General features: G+C 34.9%; 1 protein-coding gene across 1 annotated transcript in view; it reads left to right on the top strand.

Annotated features, from left to right (window-relative positions):
- The window catches only part of LOC105989838 (uncharacterized protein KIAA0825-like), an 86,421-nt gene that overhangs the window by 52,311 nt on the left and 15,759 nt on the right, over positions 1–18,351 (top strand). The window contains exon 2 of the mRNA XM_013022084.1: positions 16,600–16,731. Coding sequence (XP_012877538.1) covers positions 16,601–16,731 — 131 coding nt within the window. The 5' untranslated portion in view covers position 16,600. The remainder of the gene's footprint in view (positions 1–16,599; positions 16,732–18,351) is intronic.

Raw genomic sequence — 18,351 nt, 5'->3', positions numbered from 1 at the left:
TTGCAATATCTAGTATATGTCTGAGTCAAGCAGAAAAGGTCAGATAAGGTGATGTTAGGAAAATGAACCCTAAGATATGTATTCAAATGTTTTTTTTTCTTTCATGCATGTGTTTCTAACGCATTTATAAGATTATTTTTTTGCTGCTTTGTATGTCCCTCCCCCACAGTATAACCCCTGCTCTCACTGTATTTGATGTCGGTATTATTTGTGGAGGGGAAGGGGAAAAACAAGTCGTTTAAATAAGGAGACAGGTGGACCTGTTGCAACAATGAGAAGTACAAGTTGTCACGTTGAAAACGAACTTTACAACTTTGGTGGGGGGGTGAGGATTGGGTGGGGGCGGAGGGAGGCTGGGAAGGGATAGGAAGGGGAAACAAAGGAGGAGGCTATAATGCTTGATAACAAATGTACTCATTATCTTGCCCATGTAATTGTAACCCCTCTGTACAGTATTTTCACAATAAAAAATAAATAAAAATTAAAAAAAAAGAAAATGTCATTTGTGATAACTTGGATGAAACTGGCAGACATATTAAGTGAAATAAGCCAGACCCCCAAAAAGGACAAATGCCACATGTTCTGAGTAGTGGGATGTAAATGATTGGAATCATTGAGATACACAATAAGTAGATCACTGATGTTCAGGTGCTTGGGAAATGTTAAAATGGGGAGGTGCTTTGCAAAATACAAAGTTTCAGTTAGGCAGGAGGTATAAACGATAAGAATTTAAGACAAGGGCATGATAATTAACTTGATTGAATCATTTTACTGTGTGTACATATATCACATTGCTTTGTATTATACAATTACAATTTTTCAAGTAAAAAATTAAAATTTAAAAATAAGTTCACCAGCCGGGTGCAGGTGGCTCTTGTCTAGCTACTCAGGAGGCTGACATCTGAGGAGTGCAGTTCACAACCAGCAAGGCAGAAAAGTCTGTGAGACTCTTATTTTCAATAAACTGTTCAGAAAAAAACAGACGTGGTGCTGTGGCTCAAGTTGTAGGCACTGGCCTTGAGCACAAAGAGGCTCAGGGACAGCTCCGAGGCATTGAGTTCAAGCCCCAGGATTTGCCAAAATAATAATAATAATAAATCATTTTCCTACAAACTAACTTCACCTGATTTTTATAGATACAATTATATTCATGTAATTCTTAGTTACTAAGACTTAAAATCTGTTTTTTTAAAATGTAATTTAATATTGTAAAGATGATGTACAGAGAGAGGTTAGTTACATAAGTAATGAGTACATTTCTTGTCAGTGTTACCCCCTCCCTCCTTATCTCCTATTTTCCCTCTGCCAACTCATTTTCCCTGCCCCCAACTCCCCTGAACTCATTGTATAGTTCATTTCCAACATAGTATCTTCTGAGTATCACTGCTGTTGCATTGGTTCACACTTTTTCTTTTGTCTCATCATTTATTTATCCATTGGGCATCTACTGGCCCAAGTCAAGAGTCAGTGCTTAAAGCAAAATCAGCATCTAAGTCCCTATTTCAGTGTGTAAGATGGAGGTGAAAAAGAAACATTGCTCTAAGAGCCAATTGATTTACTTTAAGGAAAGAACCTAAGACTAGGGTCAAGTGTAGTAGGTTGGAGGGAAAAACTGTCTTTAGGGAGAGTGTGGATCTAGCTTAGAAAGAAAATGTTGCTAGAAATATTTTGCAATTTGAAATCTTTTAGATATATCTAATAAACTTTGAAGAGATAATACTTCATAAAGTTTTGTATACTAGCTTTTATTTCACACATTTTTATTTTGAATACTTTGAAAATTTCACTGTATATGTAGGGCATATTGTTCAGTATGTAGAGATTTATTTTTGCAAAATAGAATTTTTAGAAATCTGAGTTTGAAACTGAGTCATTCCAATCAATTAAAATATTCTCCTTAAATTTTATTATTAAAACCTGTTTCTCAATGATACTTATAAGTAAATTTTAAATTACTTTATAGTTTGATATATTAGTTATTTTCAAATTATATAAGAAGTAGATTATATAGAGTTCATCTTCAATAATTAAAGTACCCAATAGTAGTAGTTTTTCCCTTACCATCAATACCTACACATTGCCTGGTTTATATTCATTTTGATCCCTCAGCTTTGGTATGTGGTGCATCTTTTAGTAGATAAATGCTGGGTTTTCTCATCACAATTACAGTCATTGGTCTGGTAATCCTGTGAGTCAATCTACACAAAACAAGAAGCTCATATCAAACTCCTGGCAGGTTTAGTTAAAATTAAAATGCATGCTCAACTGTAGAGATTGTCAAGTGTGGAAATAATATTTGTCCAGCTGGACAGCTTTCTTTTGTAGTTGCTAAATGAAAGTTGAGATTCTGTCTGCTCCTTGAAAGCTTATGTGTCATGAAGGTAATTTGGACTGTTTGTGGTTTGACAGGGATTATTAAAATCAGATGAAGTGAAGGGAAGCAAGTGTGAGAAAGCAAAATTGACATTGACACTCTCTATTATTTGCAGCTTGCATCATGATGACTATGTGGATATGATAGATTCACTGCTGAGATATGTTAAGCAGCACATAAAGGAGAGAGCAAGTATAGTTTTGGATTTTTAGATTTAACATAAAGAATTCAGTATTTGCTTTCACTGATTGCTTTTAAAAACAGATTTTCAAGTTGTTTTATATGAGTTTGTCTAACCCTTGACAAATCATCTTTCTATTAAACTGTAGGATTAAAAAGTATATTGGAAAGGCTATGTGATAAAAAACATTAAACTCTATTTTTCTTTTTGTATTGGGAACTTACAAACCATTTCAAGGCACATATCGCAATTTTATTTGAGGGCTTAAATGTTAAATTCCAATTATTTTATCACAGATATATTTTCTTACCTTTCCATTTGCTCAAAATTGTTTTGTGTTTTAAAAGCACTTTAAAATGATTTTAGCCACAATATGTGAAACTTCTTTCTGTTTAAAGATAATATATAACTTACATTATTATAGATATGTGTTGCATTTATATAGCATTATCTACATGAAATGTATAGCTTCATATAATATAAATAATACATATATAATATTCATATGTACAAATATAATCTACCCTAAAATTTTTTAGTTAAGGGAACTGAAATAGGAGACTGTTTCAAAATTTCAGTCAAGGAAAGTTACAGTAAATAATATTGTTTATATATACACATATGTATATCATATCATATATTTATTTATCATATATATGTGTATAGATACAAATATATAATAATGTGTATATAAACACATATAATAGAAAGAGAGGGGGGATAGAGACAGACAAATCAGAGTAAAGAGCTTGGTATTATACCATGCATTGTAGAAACTTTGGGTGTTATTTAAATCAAATAGTGAAATGACAAGATTTAGTTTGTAAAATGAAAAGTCAAGTGCCCATATGCAAGGCAGACACCAACTGGGTTTCCTGCAATTGAATACATTTTAATTCAGACACAGACTGCTGGAGGCATACTCTACAAGACTGCCCTTACTTTGGATGCCAGCTGTATGTGGTTTCCCTAGATGACCCACACATTCCAGTCTAGCTTAGTAACAACTGAACACCAGGTTAAATAATTCATTAGCATGTCTCACAGAAATCAGGAAAGTTCTGTACTTCCAGCTATATTTACAAGAAAGGAGGCAAGTGAGGAACAGCTAAATGGAGGAAACACATAGGACCAAATAAGGATAGATATTGTAGCAGTTTTCCTCTGGCTCTGCTAGACTCTAGAGACATGAGTGTGTTTGACAATGGAGAAGCTCCCTGAACCTCTGTTCAAATATTTGTCCATTTATTATGAAGGCATGATTTATAAAATCATTTGATTCAACAGTCAAACCCCTTTTCCCTCTTTGGAGATTTCGGCAAATGGGAAAACAAGGGTGCTTAAAGTTCCAACCCACTGGTCCAGCTGATTGGTTCTTTTGGTGACTTGTTCCCATCTTGAAGCCTTCTGAAGACCCTGAAAGAATAATTTATGGCCAGGTGCTGGTAGCTCATGCTAATAATCTTAGCTACAAGGGAAGCCAAGCTCTGAGGATCAAGGATCAAAGGTAGCCAAGGAAAAACAAATCCTAGAAACTTTTATCTCTAACTTTTGTTATATGGTGAATCAGCCATGAAGCCACATTTTGGAATATGAAATACTGGAGTCTTTATTATAATTAGCAGGCTGCAGGCAGCCCATTGTTACAAAGGCCTGCAGTCCTCCAAATATACATAACACAGCTAAGAAACATGCTAGAGAGGAGGAAAGAACAAAAACAATACCAACCATCTACTACAGCTCCAATGGAGAGCTGAATTGGGACTCCATGATTGGAGACGAGCCAGGAGACAGGACACAGGATACGATCACGGAGACACGTGTAGCATAGCCTCCTGGCTGCTGGGCTGTTCCTGGCCTTAGTAGGTCCGTGCAGGGGGCAGATCCACAGGAAATTCCCAGTCCCAGGCTCTGGACTGACAGATCCAGTAACCTATCAGCCAAGTGCCCACCCCTGCCTCCAGGGAACGGGCACGCCCATCCCCTGGGAGGCAAGTAAAGGTCAGGAGGTTTCCTACCCCCAGCATGAAGACAAGATGCCAGACCCTAACAATCCACTATGTGGCCAATATGGCACCAGCCAGATCTGATCTCTTTACTTCAAACTGAATACCCAAAAGCCGGAAGTAGAGTTGTGGCTCAAGTGGTAGGGTATCAGCATTGAGGGGAAAAGCTTGGCAAAAGGCAAGGTTTCTGAGACCAAGCTCATTATTGGGGTGCGCGTGTGCACGTACCTACACACACACACACACGTAGAAGGTCAGACATGAATAACGAAGGACACAGCATACCCGGGAATTCAAAAGGTTTTTGGCATTCTGTTCCAGAAAAGAGGAAGATAAAACTCCAGTAAATATACGTTATGTACTGGACACTATGTTGAAAATGAACTATATAATTTGTGGATGGAGATGGGAGGGAAAAACTGGGAGAGCATGAGGGAACAGGTGACATTGTTCAAAAAGAAATGTACTCTTTATCTGACTTATGTAACTATAACCCCTCTGTATATTTCCTTGATAATCACAATAAAAAGTAAAATATTTGTTATACCAGGACATGTGTGTGTCTGGGAAGCCAGTAGGAGTTATTCCCATCATTTTCAGCAAAACATATCTAAATTTAAGACACTAGAAGCAGAGAGATGAAAAAGGCAAATTTGAAAGCATTTGGTGACCACTTAAGACAGGACTCAGAAAACCTTTTCTGTTACAACTAACCAGATAGCAAATGTTATAAATCTTTGTGGCCCAGATCTGACACCAGGAATATATTCCATTTTTACTTTTTATGTTTGTAACACCCTAGAAATGTAAATATGGTTCTTAGCTGACAGATCATGCAAAAAGAAGCTGATACTGATTTAACATAAAGGGCAAAGGACAAAGAGATAGGTAGCTGTTCAGACTCTTATGTAGAAAAAGAAGTTAAAGAAAGGGTTTGAATTAAATTTTGGGTACGTGTGATTGTGTATTGCCTGGAAATATGTGTTGAGGTTTTGAAGGAAGGACTAGATGTAGAAATACAGACTTTGCAGTTTCCGCAGAGTGGCAGTAGAGGAAAAGAAAGGGACACATGTAGAATGAAAAGAGGACATCAACTCCAGCATAAAAAGTATCGGAAAGAGAAGGAAGTGCCATGGGGTTGGAGGCATGGCTCAGTTGGTAGAAAGCTAGCCAATGAGCAAAAACAGCAGGTACTGAATTTGAGTCCACATCTCAGACTAAAACAAAAGCAAAACAAGAAAAGAAAAACAACCCTTTAAAAAAAGTTGAGGTTTGATGCATGGCTTAGTTGATAGAGTGCTAGCCAATGAGTGAAAGCAGCAGGTAACTGAGTTCAAGTATAGATCTCAGACAAAAAACAAAAACAAAACAAAAACTAAATGAAATGCCATAGAAGGAGAATAATAATAATAACAACTATAAATCCCTGAAGAATTCTATACAATGGGAACTATTAAAGAGAAATTTTATGAAGTCTGAGCAAAAAGTTGATGAATAAGAATAGAATATAAAAACATTTCAAAAAATGAAGTATTAAGAAAAACAATCTATTATAAAATTACAGAAAAGAAGAGTAATTTGCATGAAGAAATGTTTACAATAAAAAGCAGTTATGTACCTTTCATCTATGTTTATGTCTGAGGCCCCTATAACAAAACAAAAAAAACCCAGATTTTTAATAGGAAAATGCAGAGTAGTGTAATAGAAATTTTACATAGCACAAGAACCTTCAGAAATGAATATCACAAATAACAGGGAAATTTGTGTGTTTTATGAGACAACTATACAAATGTATGATAGGAGTATGAGCAGAATGATTCATTTGTCAATGAATAGCATCCATTTGTAAAAATGTGCCCATTCAGATTCTTCATTGTGTCTTCAGACAGCTCTTTCCTTTCCTTACGGTACAGGGAGGGTACTTCTAGAATGAAAGTTTTAGGTTGTCTTCAGAAAAAGACTAGATAATTGTTTTATGGCCCTTTTGGGGAGAGGATAGGAAGAAAATAGGAGAGGCTTTTCTGCTTTAACTGTATTCTCAAGGACTAAAGGCATATTTGGGGATAACATGCTCTGAAGTCACTCATAAGTCTAGAGACTTATGTGGTAAGTATCAGCATTTAATGCAGGGATTGTCCTTGAGGCAACCAAGATGTTTATTAGCTTAATAAAAAAAATAACCACTTTGTTTAAAAAAGTGGGCAGTAGATTGGTAAGTAAAAGTATATATTTTATACATCTCACGGAGCCAAAACAAAACTATGCAAGCAGTCAGTACAGAGTCCTCAATCAACAGAATCCGTTTGTGTCCTTTCTCTTGGGAGGCTAGGATTAGGTTGGTTGGTTTATTAGTAGCAATTCTCCGTCCCAGCCTTTGTTCTAAACCTTCAAATTCATTTAGTGTGGTTCGACCATCTGGCTGGCCTAACCCTGAAGCAATTGATTATGAGTAGGAAAGATGCGTCATATAGCACAGATATGGACATTTTGTATATCAGATTTAAAAAAGAAAAGAAATGAAATGTCAGGAGCTGGCCAGGTTACACAAAGTGATGTCTCCAACCAGGAACCTGTGACCAAATAGTATGTGAGACTAGAAGAAAACAAGGAAGACATAATACTTAGGAAGATTGTTCAAGATGACACAATTTCAAGAAAGGAGTAACTATCAGTGACATAGTGCAAAGAGACTAAGGATGTTTGGAAGTGAAAAATGTCAGCTTCATTGTTTGTCAGATGGCTGAGTTGAGAAATAGTAAAAATCACAGAATTGTGAAATATAGGCTACTATTTTGAGAAAAGGATATGAAAAAGAAGTAGGCTGTAGACAGAGTCTGTCAGTTTCCAGCCAGCCAGAAACTTAAACATGTTTATAATCAGCTGAAATGGGTATTAGTGAAATATAAAACCAGTGACAATTCATGGAGCAAACTCTAGAAATCACCAGAGTATCACAATGTGTAGCATTTTTCATAAAATAAATGTTAAGCTAATTTAATATCACCATTCTAAATGACTAATTTGGTTTATCTTTTAGGACAATTTTTTTATTTTAATTTTTATTTTTTGTGAACATACTGTACAGAGGGGTTACAATTACATGGGCAAGATAATGAGTACATTTCTTATCAAGCATTGCAGCCTCCTCCTTTGTTTCCCCTTCCTATCCCTTCCCAGCCTCCCTCCGCCCCCACCCAATCCTCACCCCCCCACCAAAGTTGTAAAGTTCGTTTTCAACGTGACAACTTGTACTTCTCATTGTTGCAACAGGTCCACCTGTCTCCTTATTTAAACGACTTGTTTTTCCCCTTCCCCTCCACAAATAATACCGACATCAAATACAGTGAGAGCAGGGGTTATACTGTGGGGGAGGGACATACAAAGCAGCAAAAAAATAATCTTATAAATGCGTTAGAAACACATGCATGAAAGAAAAAAACACATTTGAATACATATCTTAGGGTTCATTTTCCTAACATCACCTTATCTGACCTTTTCTGCTTGACTCAGACATATACTAGATATTGCAAATAAGGGAAACCATGGGACCTATGTTTCTTTGGGCTTGGCTTACTTCACTTAATATAATTTTTTCCAAGTTTTTCCATTTCCTAACAAATGGGGCAATGTCATTCTTTCTGATGGAGGCATAGAATTAGGACAAATTTTTAAACCCCTGGAATATACTCTAAGAACATAAATCCTTTAAATTTATACCAATTTTGATAGAATGTGTCTTAAGTTTAAATAATTATTATCTAATCAATTAGAGAAGCCAGGATCTGGTGGCTTACACCTGTATCCTAGCTGCTCAGTAGGCTGAAATCTGAGGATAAGAGTTTGAAACCAGCCTGGACAAGAAAGTTCCTGTGACTCTTATCTCCAATAAATTACTTGAAAAAAAACTGGAAGTGGAGCTGTGGCCCAAGGGGTAGAGCACTAGCCTTGAACACTAACGGTCAGGGACAGAGCCTAAGCTACTGAGTTTAAACTCCAGAACCAGCATACACACACACACACACACACACACACACACACACTATTAAAGACAAAGTTAGTATCTTTTAAGCTATATTTATTATTTCCCTTGGATGCATAATATAACTTCCTTTAAAAAATGGCCCCATGATTAAACATTCTGCTAATGTAGATATGCTCTCTTAAATTAATATGCTTTTACTCTAATTAAAACTTTATTAGTTATCCGTTAACACCATGACTTGAGAAATGATTTATTCTAATTTCAAAATATATAACTTTATGACTGTGAAATCATGTGAAATATATTAACATAATTATGGAAATATCAAATTAAAATTTATTTTCACTTGTTTGACTGTTCTTTTAAAACTTTAGTAACTAGGCCTAAATATTGGAGATTAGAGAATTATTAAAATGAAAATATTTTTGAGAAAATAAGTGTGTTGGAAAATAAAGCCATGTCAGATTTGGCAAGTAAATCATATGACAATTATTCTGTTTGCTTTTCAAACAGTATATATATATATATATATATATATATATACAGTAGTATATTTTCACTGACCCTGTCAATTTCTACTTCTTTCACACACATATATAAATCATTAATAGAAGAGCTAGGATGAAGTATTTTATTTTAAAAAGATGAATGTTAATGGTATATTATATTAATATGAATTTATGGGATTTATATTTTAAATCACACAATAATCAGAACTTCTGTAATTATTAGCAGAAAATATAGCAGTACATGAAGGAAAACATAATATGGAAAACTGTTGAACAATAATTTGAGTGAAATAAACTCTTTGTCCTTCCTACTATAAAGTCTCAATGTGGATTTTTTTTTTACTTTTTATTTTTATTATTTTTTATTATCTTTAGTTGTACAAAGAAGTTCCCATTCTAATGTAGAAGATGTTTTAAATAACTATCAACAAATTGAAATCCACTTGAATCTTGTTCAATCTTTTGGGAAAGCTAAAACATTAAAATATTAATGAAAAGAAAGATGCTTGTGACAGTTATGTAATATCGTAGGGGAATAGCTTGCCTTAAAAAGAATTTTTGTTTTTGCTTTCTTGCCATTACATAAACTTTGTAATAAGCAGCATTTATAATTGTTCTAGGGGAATCTGTCAAATGTATGTGGCAGAAAATAATATATATAAGAAGGAAATATTTTTTAAAGTATTTGTCTGAACGGAGAGGTTGTTTCTAGCATTGTGATTCAAAGACAGCCTTTGAAGTAGTCTGAGTCCCAGCTTTTCACTGTCTATGTAAATGACTGATCAAGTCCTGAATTTTTCTGTATCTCCTTTTCTACATCTTCAACATGCAAATTCTAAGAGTATCTTTTCCATAAGAATATGTTAAGATTTAAATGAGTCCATCTCTATTAAGTAGTTATCACAATGCTTTGACCCACCTAAAGTGCTATGTAAAATATAGCCGTTATCATCATTATTTTGCCATCATAACTTGAATCTATATTTCAGTAAATGGGTTCACTAAACTCCATAAGTTTCAAGGCCTAGCAAAAATTAATTTAGGAATGGAATATATAACTTGAAATATAATGCAGAAAGGGTGTTGTGAATGATGTAGGAAGAATACTTATGACTATACATGAATGGGAAAGTAGAAAAGAGCCAGACTGGAAGAAAAGTCTGGTCTGGGTTTAAGAATGAAAACATTGTTCAGTTATCTTTGTGCTTTTTCCAACCAGCAATACAAACAATGCCAGAAATACAAAGAATAATACAAGTATACATAACACACAAAATAGTATATCACAGATACATAATGGCTTGTGCCAGTATGATTCCTGTTGTCTTCCTTTTTCTTGTGTAGGAATGTAAAATGTCAGTTGGCTCCATACATGTTGAGTGAGGAGTTTGCCAAGTTAGAGGAGCTCAGGCACATGAGTTAGCTGCTGCTTTGAATTTTTTAGGGCACCAAAGGGTAGGTGGTAGTGTAAGGAATCTGTTACTATAAGAGGAGATCCTGCTGCCTCACATTTCCCCTTTTTGGATTATTTCTTCCTTTAGCTATAGATTCTATTTAATCTTTCTGTGTGGCAAGTGTGGGAAGGAAAAAGATGACAATACCAAAAATAGCATGATGCTGGCCCCCAAATAGACACAAAGATTAATACAACATAATAGGAGATGCAGAAATTCATGCAGCTATAGCCATCTGACTTTTGACAGAATATCTCAAAATGTATAGTGCAGAAAAACTAATTCTTCAATGTATACTCAGAAAATTGGACAACTACATGCAGAAGAATGAAACTACATACCCATTTATCTTTCTCTATACTAATAACAATAACAGTTAAAGTGGGTCAAAATTTTAATGTAAGACCAGAAACTTTAGAACTACTACAGGGAAGAATAGAGAAAACACTACAACATATAGGCATAGATAGTAACTTCCTGAACAGAATTCCAATAGCTCAGCAAAAAAGAATAGGAATTAACAAATGGGATTGTATCTAAAAAGCTTCTGTGCAGCAAAGAAAAGGCCTTTAGAATGAGGAGAAGAAAGTTTGTAAAACAGGAGAAAATCTTTGCTGTCTATATATTTAATAAGATTCAAGCAATTAATAACCAGAATATGTATGGAACTTACCAGACTGCTAAAGAACCAGCAGTTTAATAAATGGGCAAATGAATTAAACAGACAATTCTCCAAAGAAAGACAAATGGCCAGTAAATATATGAAGGAATGCTCAATATCTCTAATCATCAAGGAAATGTAAATAAAGTGACTTTAAGATTTCAACTCACTCTAGTCAGTCTGACCATTGTCAAGAACACAAAAAATACTGATTTAAAAAAATGGGCAAAAGGAAAATTTATGCAATGTTGGTGGGAATGTAAACTAGTGCAACCATTATATAAATTAGTGTGGAGTTTCCTCAGATGAAGGTAAAACTACTCAAAGATGAAAGTAGATCCAGTGATACCATTTTGGACATATATGCAAAGAGATGTAAGCCAGGCTATAATAGAGGCATTCACATATCCATGTTCACTGCAGCACTGTTGACAATAGCTAGGCATTTTTTAATCATATGGATGCTAGTCTTAAAAGAGAAATAGATATATGAACACAAGAGGATCAGATAGATAGATAGATAGATAGATAGATAGATAGATAGATAGTGTTAGAGGGAACTAAGGATGGGGAAAGGGAAAGAGAAAAAGTGAACAATGCTGTGTGAACATACAGAACATCTATGAATGTAGATAGCAAAATTAGACTCACTGAAAGTTCTTGAATGGCGAAATGGAGATGGGGAAAGTAAAAGTAAAGGAATCAATTAAAGTACAGTCTTTCCATGTGGAAAATATATAATGACCAAATAGTACACACCTTAAAGACTGACAGGAATGCGCAACATCCTGTAGTGTGGGTGCTAATAGGAGGAGGGGAAAATGAATGGGGATGGTATAGAAGGGGGAATATGGTTAATATACTTTATGTACATGTGTGAAAATAATAATAAAACTGGTTGGGATTTATTTGGAAAGAAGAGGGGGATGAAGGAGAGTGAAAGAGGGGTAAGTCTCATCAAGGTACATTATATGCATAAGTATATGGTTATGTCCAGATAAAGTCCCTGTATATGTAATTGATGCTGATCAAAAATTACAAAGCTAACCATGACTTCTTATAAATACTGAAAAGTGAGACATATCTCGCATTTCCTGAGAAAGGCTGAGCTAAGTCTAAGCATATCTTATATTCTCTAAATATTGAAGTTTGTCATTTAATAGAATAAATCAAATTTTTCTATGAAAAGTTAACTTTTGTTTTGAAAAGAAATCATTTGACATATTAAACTTTGCAGCCAGACAGCCTGGAGAGGTTAAAAGTTAATACTTATGAATTTAAAATGTTTACTATAGAATAATATGAGGCAGGTGCCAGGTGCCTCTAATCCTAGCTACTTTGGAGGCTGAGAACATAAGATCATGATTCAAAGCCAGCCAGAGCAGACAAATCCTAGAGACTCTCTAACCAGCAAAACTTCAGAATTAGAGGTGTGGCTCAAGTAGTAAAATACCAGCTGTAAATCAAAGAGCTTTGTGAACACACAAGGACCCGAGTTCAAGCCCTAGTACCAGCACACCACATTCAGACATACCCAACACCCATCCACACACACACACACACACACACACACACACACACACACAATATGTAATTTTAAAAAGCTCAAAAAACTCTGTAGCAGGCATGAGTGGTGCATGCTTGGAGCCTCAACTACTCGAGAGACTACGGCAGGAGGGTAGCCTAGGAGCTCAAATCCAACTTAGGTAATATGAGACCCTTTTTAAAAAGTTTTGAGAATACAAAGGAAAAATGATGGTATTTAACAAAATAGGTCCATTGTGGCTCTTAGATATGTGTCCTCTTACCACCACCCCTTACAGAATACAACAAATAGATAACTAGCAGAATCATTAAAGCATAATAAATCTACCCACTTCATTCTAGAGATAAGAAACATGATGGCTTTTCTTCTAAAGAGATTTGAGTTATCTTTCCAAGGTTACTTACATTAGCAGAACCAAGAGCAAGCCTTACATCTCCTGATTATTAATTGAATGCTGTTACTGTTAATTCATCACAATATACTATTTCATTGTCATGCATATTAACAGTGTTCTGAGTTAGACACTGATAATGAATGCCTGACTTCATAGGGCTAGGGCTAGTAGACACATTGATGTCAGTTTGTTTGCAAATCTAAGGAGGCATGTGAAGTTTCTCACCAGGCTTTTCCAAAGAGATTACATTACTTGCTCCTAATATTTCTCTTTTTTTCTTACTCCATTTCAGGGTGGATTTCTTCCCAGTGTTGTTTTTGTTGTTGTTGTTGTTGTTTGTCTTTTTAATTGATTTTTGTTTGTTTGTTTCCTTCCTTCATCTTTTATTCCTTTTTAAGCAAGTATTGGTTTGGCATATAGAAGTGGAAATTGTAAGTTTTATTACTGAAGAAATAACAAAAAAAGTAAAATAAGAATTCTTGATATTGTGTAAGTTTAAATAAAATGACTGAAGGATTTCTGTTCTTTTTTTTTTTTTTTAAGGATTTCTATCCTTATTTCAAAATATTGACTGGGGACTGAGAATGTGGCTTTGTGGTGGAGTACTTGCCTAGCATGCATGAAGTCTTGGGTTCGATTCTTTAGTATCACAAACAGAAAAAGCTGGCAGTGGCACTGTGGCTCAAGTGGTAGAGTGCTAGCCCTGAGCAAAAAGAAGCTCAGGGACAGTGCCCAGGCCCTCAGTTCAAGCCTCAGGATTGGTTAAAATAAATTAATTAAAATATTGACTGGGTGCTAGTGGCTCAGCCTTGTAATTCTAGCTATTCAGGGGGCTGAGGTCTGAGGATTGTGGTAAAAAGCTAGCGCAGGCAGGAAAGTCTGTGGGACTCCTATGTCCAGTTAACCACCAGAAAGCCTGAATAGATCTGTAGTTAAAATGCTAGAGCACTGGCCTTGAGTACAGAAGTTCAGGGACAGTGGCCAGGCCCTGAGTTCAAATCACAGCACCAGTATAAATAAATACACATAAAAAATATGGCAAAGGGCAAGTAAGCTTTCAGACTTTTTAAAATCACATATGGCATTTTAAAACTGCTTTTATAATGTTTTTTGGTAGTGTTTATACTATATTAATTTTTTCTTGCAGTCACTGTTTTGGGGAATTTATAACTCAATGGTTATAAATTTTATAATGTAATTTTTCCCAGAGCTAAAATGCTTTACAAATGTTTGTCTTTGATATAATTTTTCAAGCAAAACTCTTTAATCATTTTAGAAAGCAATATTTATTATTAGATTGGCTGTTAATACTAGATTGAAAACTTTTTTACATCTTACAGAAAAAAACTGATTAAAAATACAGAAAGTTTTAAAGCTTTTTTGTGTTTTTTTTTTTTCTCACTGTTGTTACTATCTCTACTCAGACAATAGTGGTGATTGAACCCTGGGTCCCCTCTTGTACATGTTGAATCACTGTCCTGGTAACACAAAAATCTCTCTCCAAACATTAGCATTAGCATCAACTGTTGCATCAGCCACTGCCCTTTCTTTTTCTGCCATTTTAGTCCTATGCCTTCCTATTTAACTCAGGCTTATTTGCTTATCTTTTTAGTGATTTTTGTGTGTTTTTTTTCTTTTTAATAGCACTGGAGATAGAATTCAAAGCCTTTGTCAGGCAGGTGTTCTACTACCAGGTCCCTTTCAGCTTCAGTTTTTCAGACAGTGTCTCCCATTTTACCTGGGTTTGACCTCAGACCATGATTCTCCTACCTCTGCCTTCTGGATAGCTGGGATTATAGGCATGTATCACCAAACTCTATTTTGCTGGCAGGTTTTACCTTAGCTTATGATAAAGCATCATAATCTAGCTGGCACTAGATGACTTTTGTTTCACCTATGAAATTAATCATAGATATGGAAGTATCCACAGATTTAGTCAGCTCACATTAAAACTCTGAAACGTCATCATTTGAATTCTTTAGTACTATTGTCAGCCTACATTTCTTACATTTTTGGTGTTTGTTGATTATTTTCCATACCGAAGTTAGACTTAAAAAGTTATATACCGAGTGCCAGTGGCTCACGCCTATAATCCTAACTACTCGAAGGCTGAGATCTGCGGATCACAGTTCAAAGCCATCTTAGGCAGGAAAGTCTCTGAGACTCTTATCTCCAATAAGCCACCAGAAAACTGGAAGTGGCGCTGTGGATCAAGTGGTAGAGCGTTCACTTTGAGCTGAAGAGCTCAAGGACAGTACCCAGGCCAGAGTTCAAGTCCCACAACCACCACCAACAGCAACAAAAAAGTCATATACCATGTTAGATAGGGAAACTAAAATCATGATCAGCAGCCTTATCTGAATGCTAAATAATGTTTCAGTCATTATTATTTCACCCCAGAACCAATATCAATAAAAGGTATAAATATACATTCAACATAAAAATATCACAGAATAACTCTGTGTGTGTGTGTGTGTGTGTGTGTGTGTGTGTAGTGTGTAGTGTGTGTGTGTGTGTGTGTGTGTGTGTGTGTGCGCGCACGCATGCACATGCTGGTCCTGGGGCTTGAGCTTTAGTGCTCAAGACTAATGCAATGCCACTTGAGCCACAGCTCTACTTCTGACTTTTTGGGTAGTTAATTGGACATAAATGTCTCCCAAACTTTTCCTGCTTCAGTCTGGCTTCAAATCATGAGTTAAAAGTCTTTCCTCATGCTTGGTAAGAAATATACGCATTATCCTGCCCATGTAATTGTAACCCCTCTGTACAGTATGTTCACAAATAAAATTAAATTAAATTTAAAAAAAAAGTCTTTCCTCCCTCTGGAGCAAAAACTAAATAAAAGCAAGGGTTTTTGGCTTTCTGCAGCTATATCTGAGCTTTTAGAGTAGTGCCTGTTACTAAGCAAACATTAAATAAATACTGAATGAATGAATTTGAAACATTGACACTGAGAGCCTTAGGTCTATGCCTTAAGGAGAAGTATACACTGAGGTTTTTCAAGGCATTGCTAGGGGAACCTTTATATAATTTTCCCCTTTTACATTAAAATAGGCCCAAGGAGAATGGGCTTAGAAAATTTAAGGCTACAATTTCCAGATGAGAATATTGAGAAGGATGGAGAAAAGTGTGACTTTCTGCTGCATTCAGCTGTGTTTACAGTGATTTCTGTGTGTTTCAATTTCCTCTGTCATTCTTGCTTACAGTAAGCAGCAAGATGCTTACTGATACTCTTGGATGGGGTGGCTGGTTTGTGGTTCAGCTTTCATACCACAGAGAAGTGTGAAACTTAAGTCACACCTCATGACAATTATATAACAAAATACTCCAATCTTTAATAATACTTTGATTTTTTTACATCTATAATTCATTGTGTCTGTAAATGGAAATTATTATTTGTATTATTTACTGTCACAACTTGAGATGATTTTCCTTTTTTCCCCCTATTTGGGGGGGAACTGACATGTTTTATTATTTATTCTTGTTCCTCAGAATGGATTGGGTAGACGAATATTCCCATAATTCCTTTGACCTACAATGTTTGTTAGACTCATTCCCTGGAGACTTGGAGTTTAAGCAGATTTTCAGTGACATTGATGAACAGATCGAACAAAATGCTGCAAGGTAAATACTACTATTTATTTAAAACAAGTACTTTCACATTTCATCCATGGGAAATTTACCTAATGTGTTTTAAAGGTTGCCTGCTCTAATATAATTTTGGGATTTAATTATCATTTCCTTTTATGAAAAATACTGTTTATCATCCTTTTCTTAAAATTTAACATACTTGCTTTATCTGATTAATATTTTTAAGGAGTAGAAAATATGAGCATCATCATAAAGTAGATACATTATAGTTGATTACATGAAATACTGTCATCCTAGATTTTCATTTATTTGTTTAGAGATAAGCATTGTGGCTTAAATGATAACCACAGAATTTAAAATGAAATTAAGGTATTAAAATGGTAGTATAAGGTCACCATTGCTGAGTTGCTGAAAACAGAACATTAAAAATGAACGATTTTAGAGCCAGGTATTAGTGGCAAAAGTCTATAATCTAGAATTGAGGAGATCAAAGTAGGTTGTTTGTAAGTTCCAGGTTATCATTGGCTAAATAATAAACAAGACTTGGTTCAAATATCAACAACAAAAATCGTATTTTGAAAAAACACATGGGTACATGATAAACTAAACAGGTCTCTAGGCATTCACACAGTGAGACCAAAGGAGGATATTCTTCTAAGAGGATCACACAGGGGCAATAGCTATGTGTATATGATCATATAAAATAATATTTATAGAAATGAATTCCAAGAAATGGAACTAGAGGGTTTTTTCCATTCTTTGTTGCTGTTTTTGTTTTCATTGCCTATCATCTTTTTTTTTTAATCTGTCTTGGGAAGGTAAAAGAAGGCACAGAAATATTGGGACAAAGGGTGAACAAACACAATAGTAATACTATACACTATGTTGAAAATGAACTTGTGGTTAGTGACGGGAGGGAAAAACAGAAAGAGAGCCAGGGAAGGGGTGACATTGCTCAAAAATAAATGTACTCTTTGCTGAATTATGTAACCATAATCCTTTGTACATCACTTTTACAATAAAAGTAAATTTAAAATAAAACAAAAACTATTTTGCATGACATTTTTCATTTTGAGTTCTTTTCTCTCACTAAAATAAGAGTCTAAGGACTTCATGAATTGTACCCCAAAAATTATGTTACAAAATACTGTCCGAATTAGATATAACATAGTGGTTTTCCATTTATTCCATGTTCTTAACTAGAAAAGATGTTGTCTTTATAATCAAGCTATTCACTTATTTGAATCATTTTGTTCAAAAGTTCTAATCTACTGGATCTGGGTTACATATGTGTACACCACATTAAAAATTCTATTGTTTAATGATGCATTTACTCTTTAAAGTGTATTATTTCCTTCTTTAAGGTATGCTTAATTGGTTCAAAGAAAGTGAATCAAGTGTGTGAAATGTTCCCACAGCAGTTTTCTTCCAGATTACATGAGAAAACTGTTGATTCTTTATCATGAGTGGGCACAAATACATTAGAAAGAGAGCAAATTATTGAGTTAAAATTAAACACAAAAACATCTTCATTCTCAGAAGTCTTCTTCATGTAATTAGTAGAGAAGGAAAGCAATTATTTTTATTGAGGACCCTAGAATAGAATGTGTATGACAGGCAATCAGAACTTTAGACCAGGCTGAGAGATCTTAC

This window comes from Dipodomys ordii, unplaced genomic scaffold (genome assembly GCF_000151885.1).
Source record: "Dipodomys ordii isolate 6190 unplaced genomic scaffold, Dord_2.0 Scaffold59, whole genome shotgun sequence".
Lineage (NCBI taxonomy): Eukaryota > Metazoa > Chordata > Mammalia > Rodentia > Heteromyidae > Dipodomys > Dipodomys ordii.
This window is presented reverse-complemented; position numbering and strand designations above follow the sequence as displayed.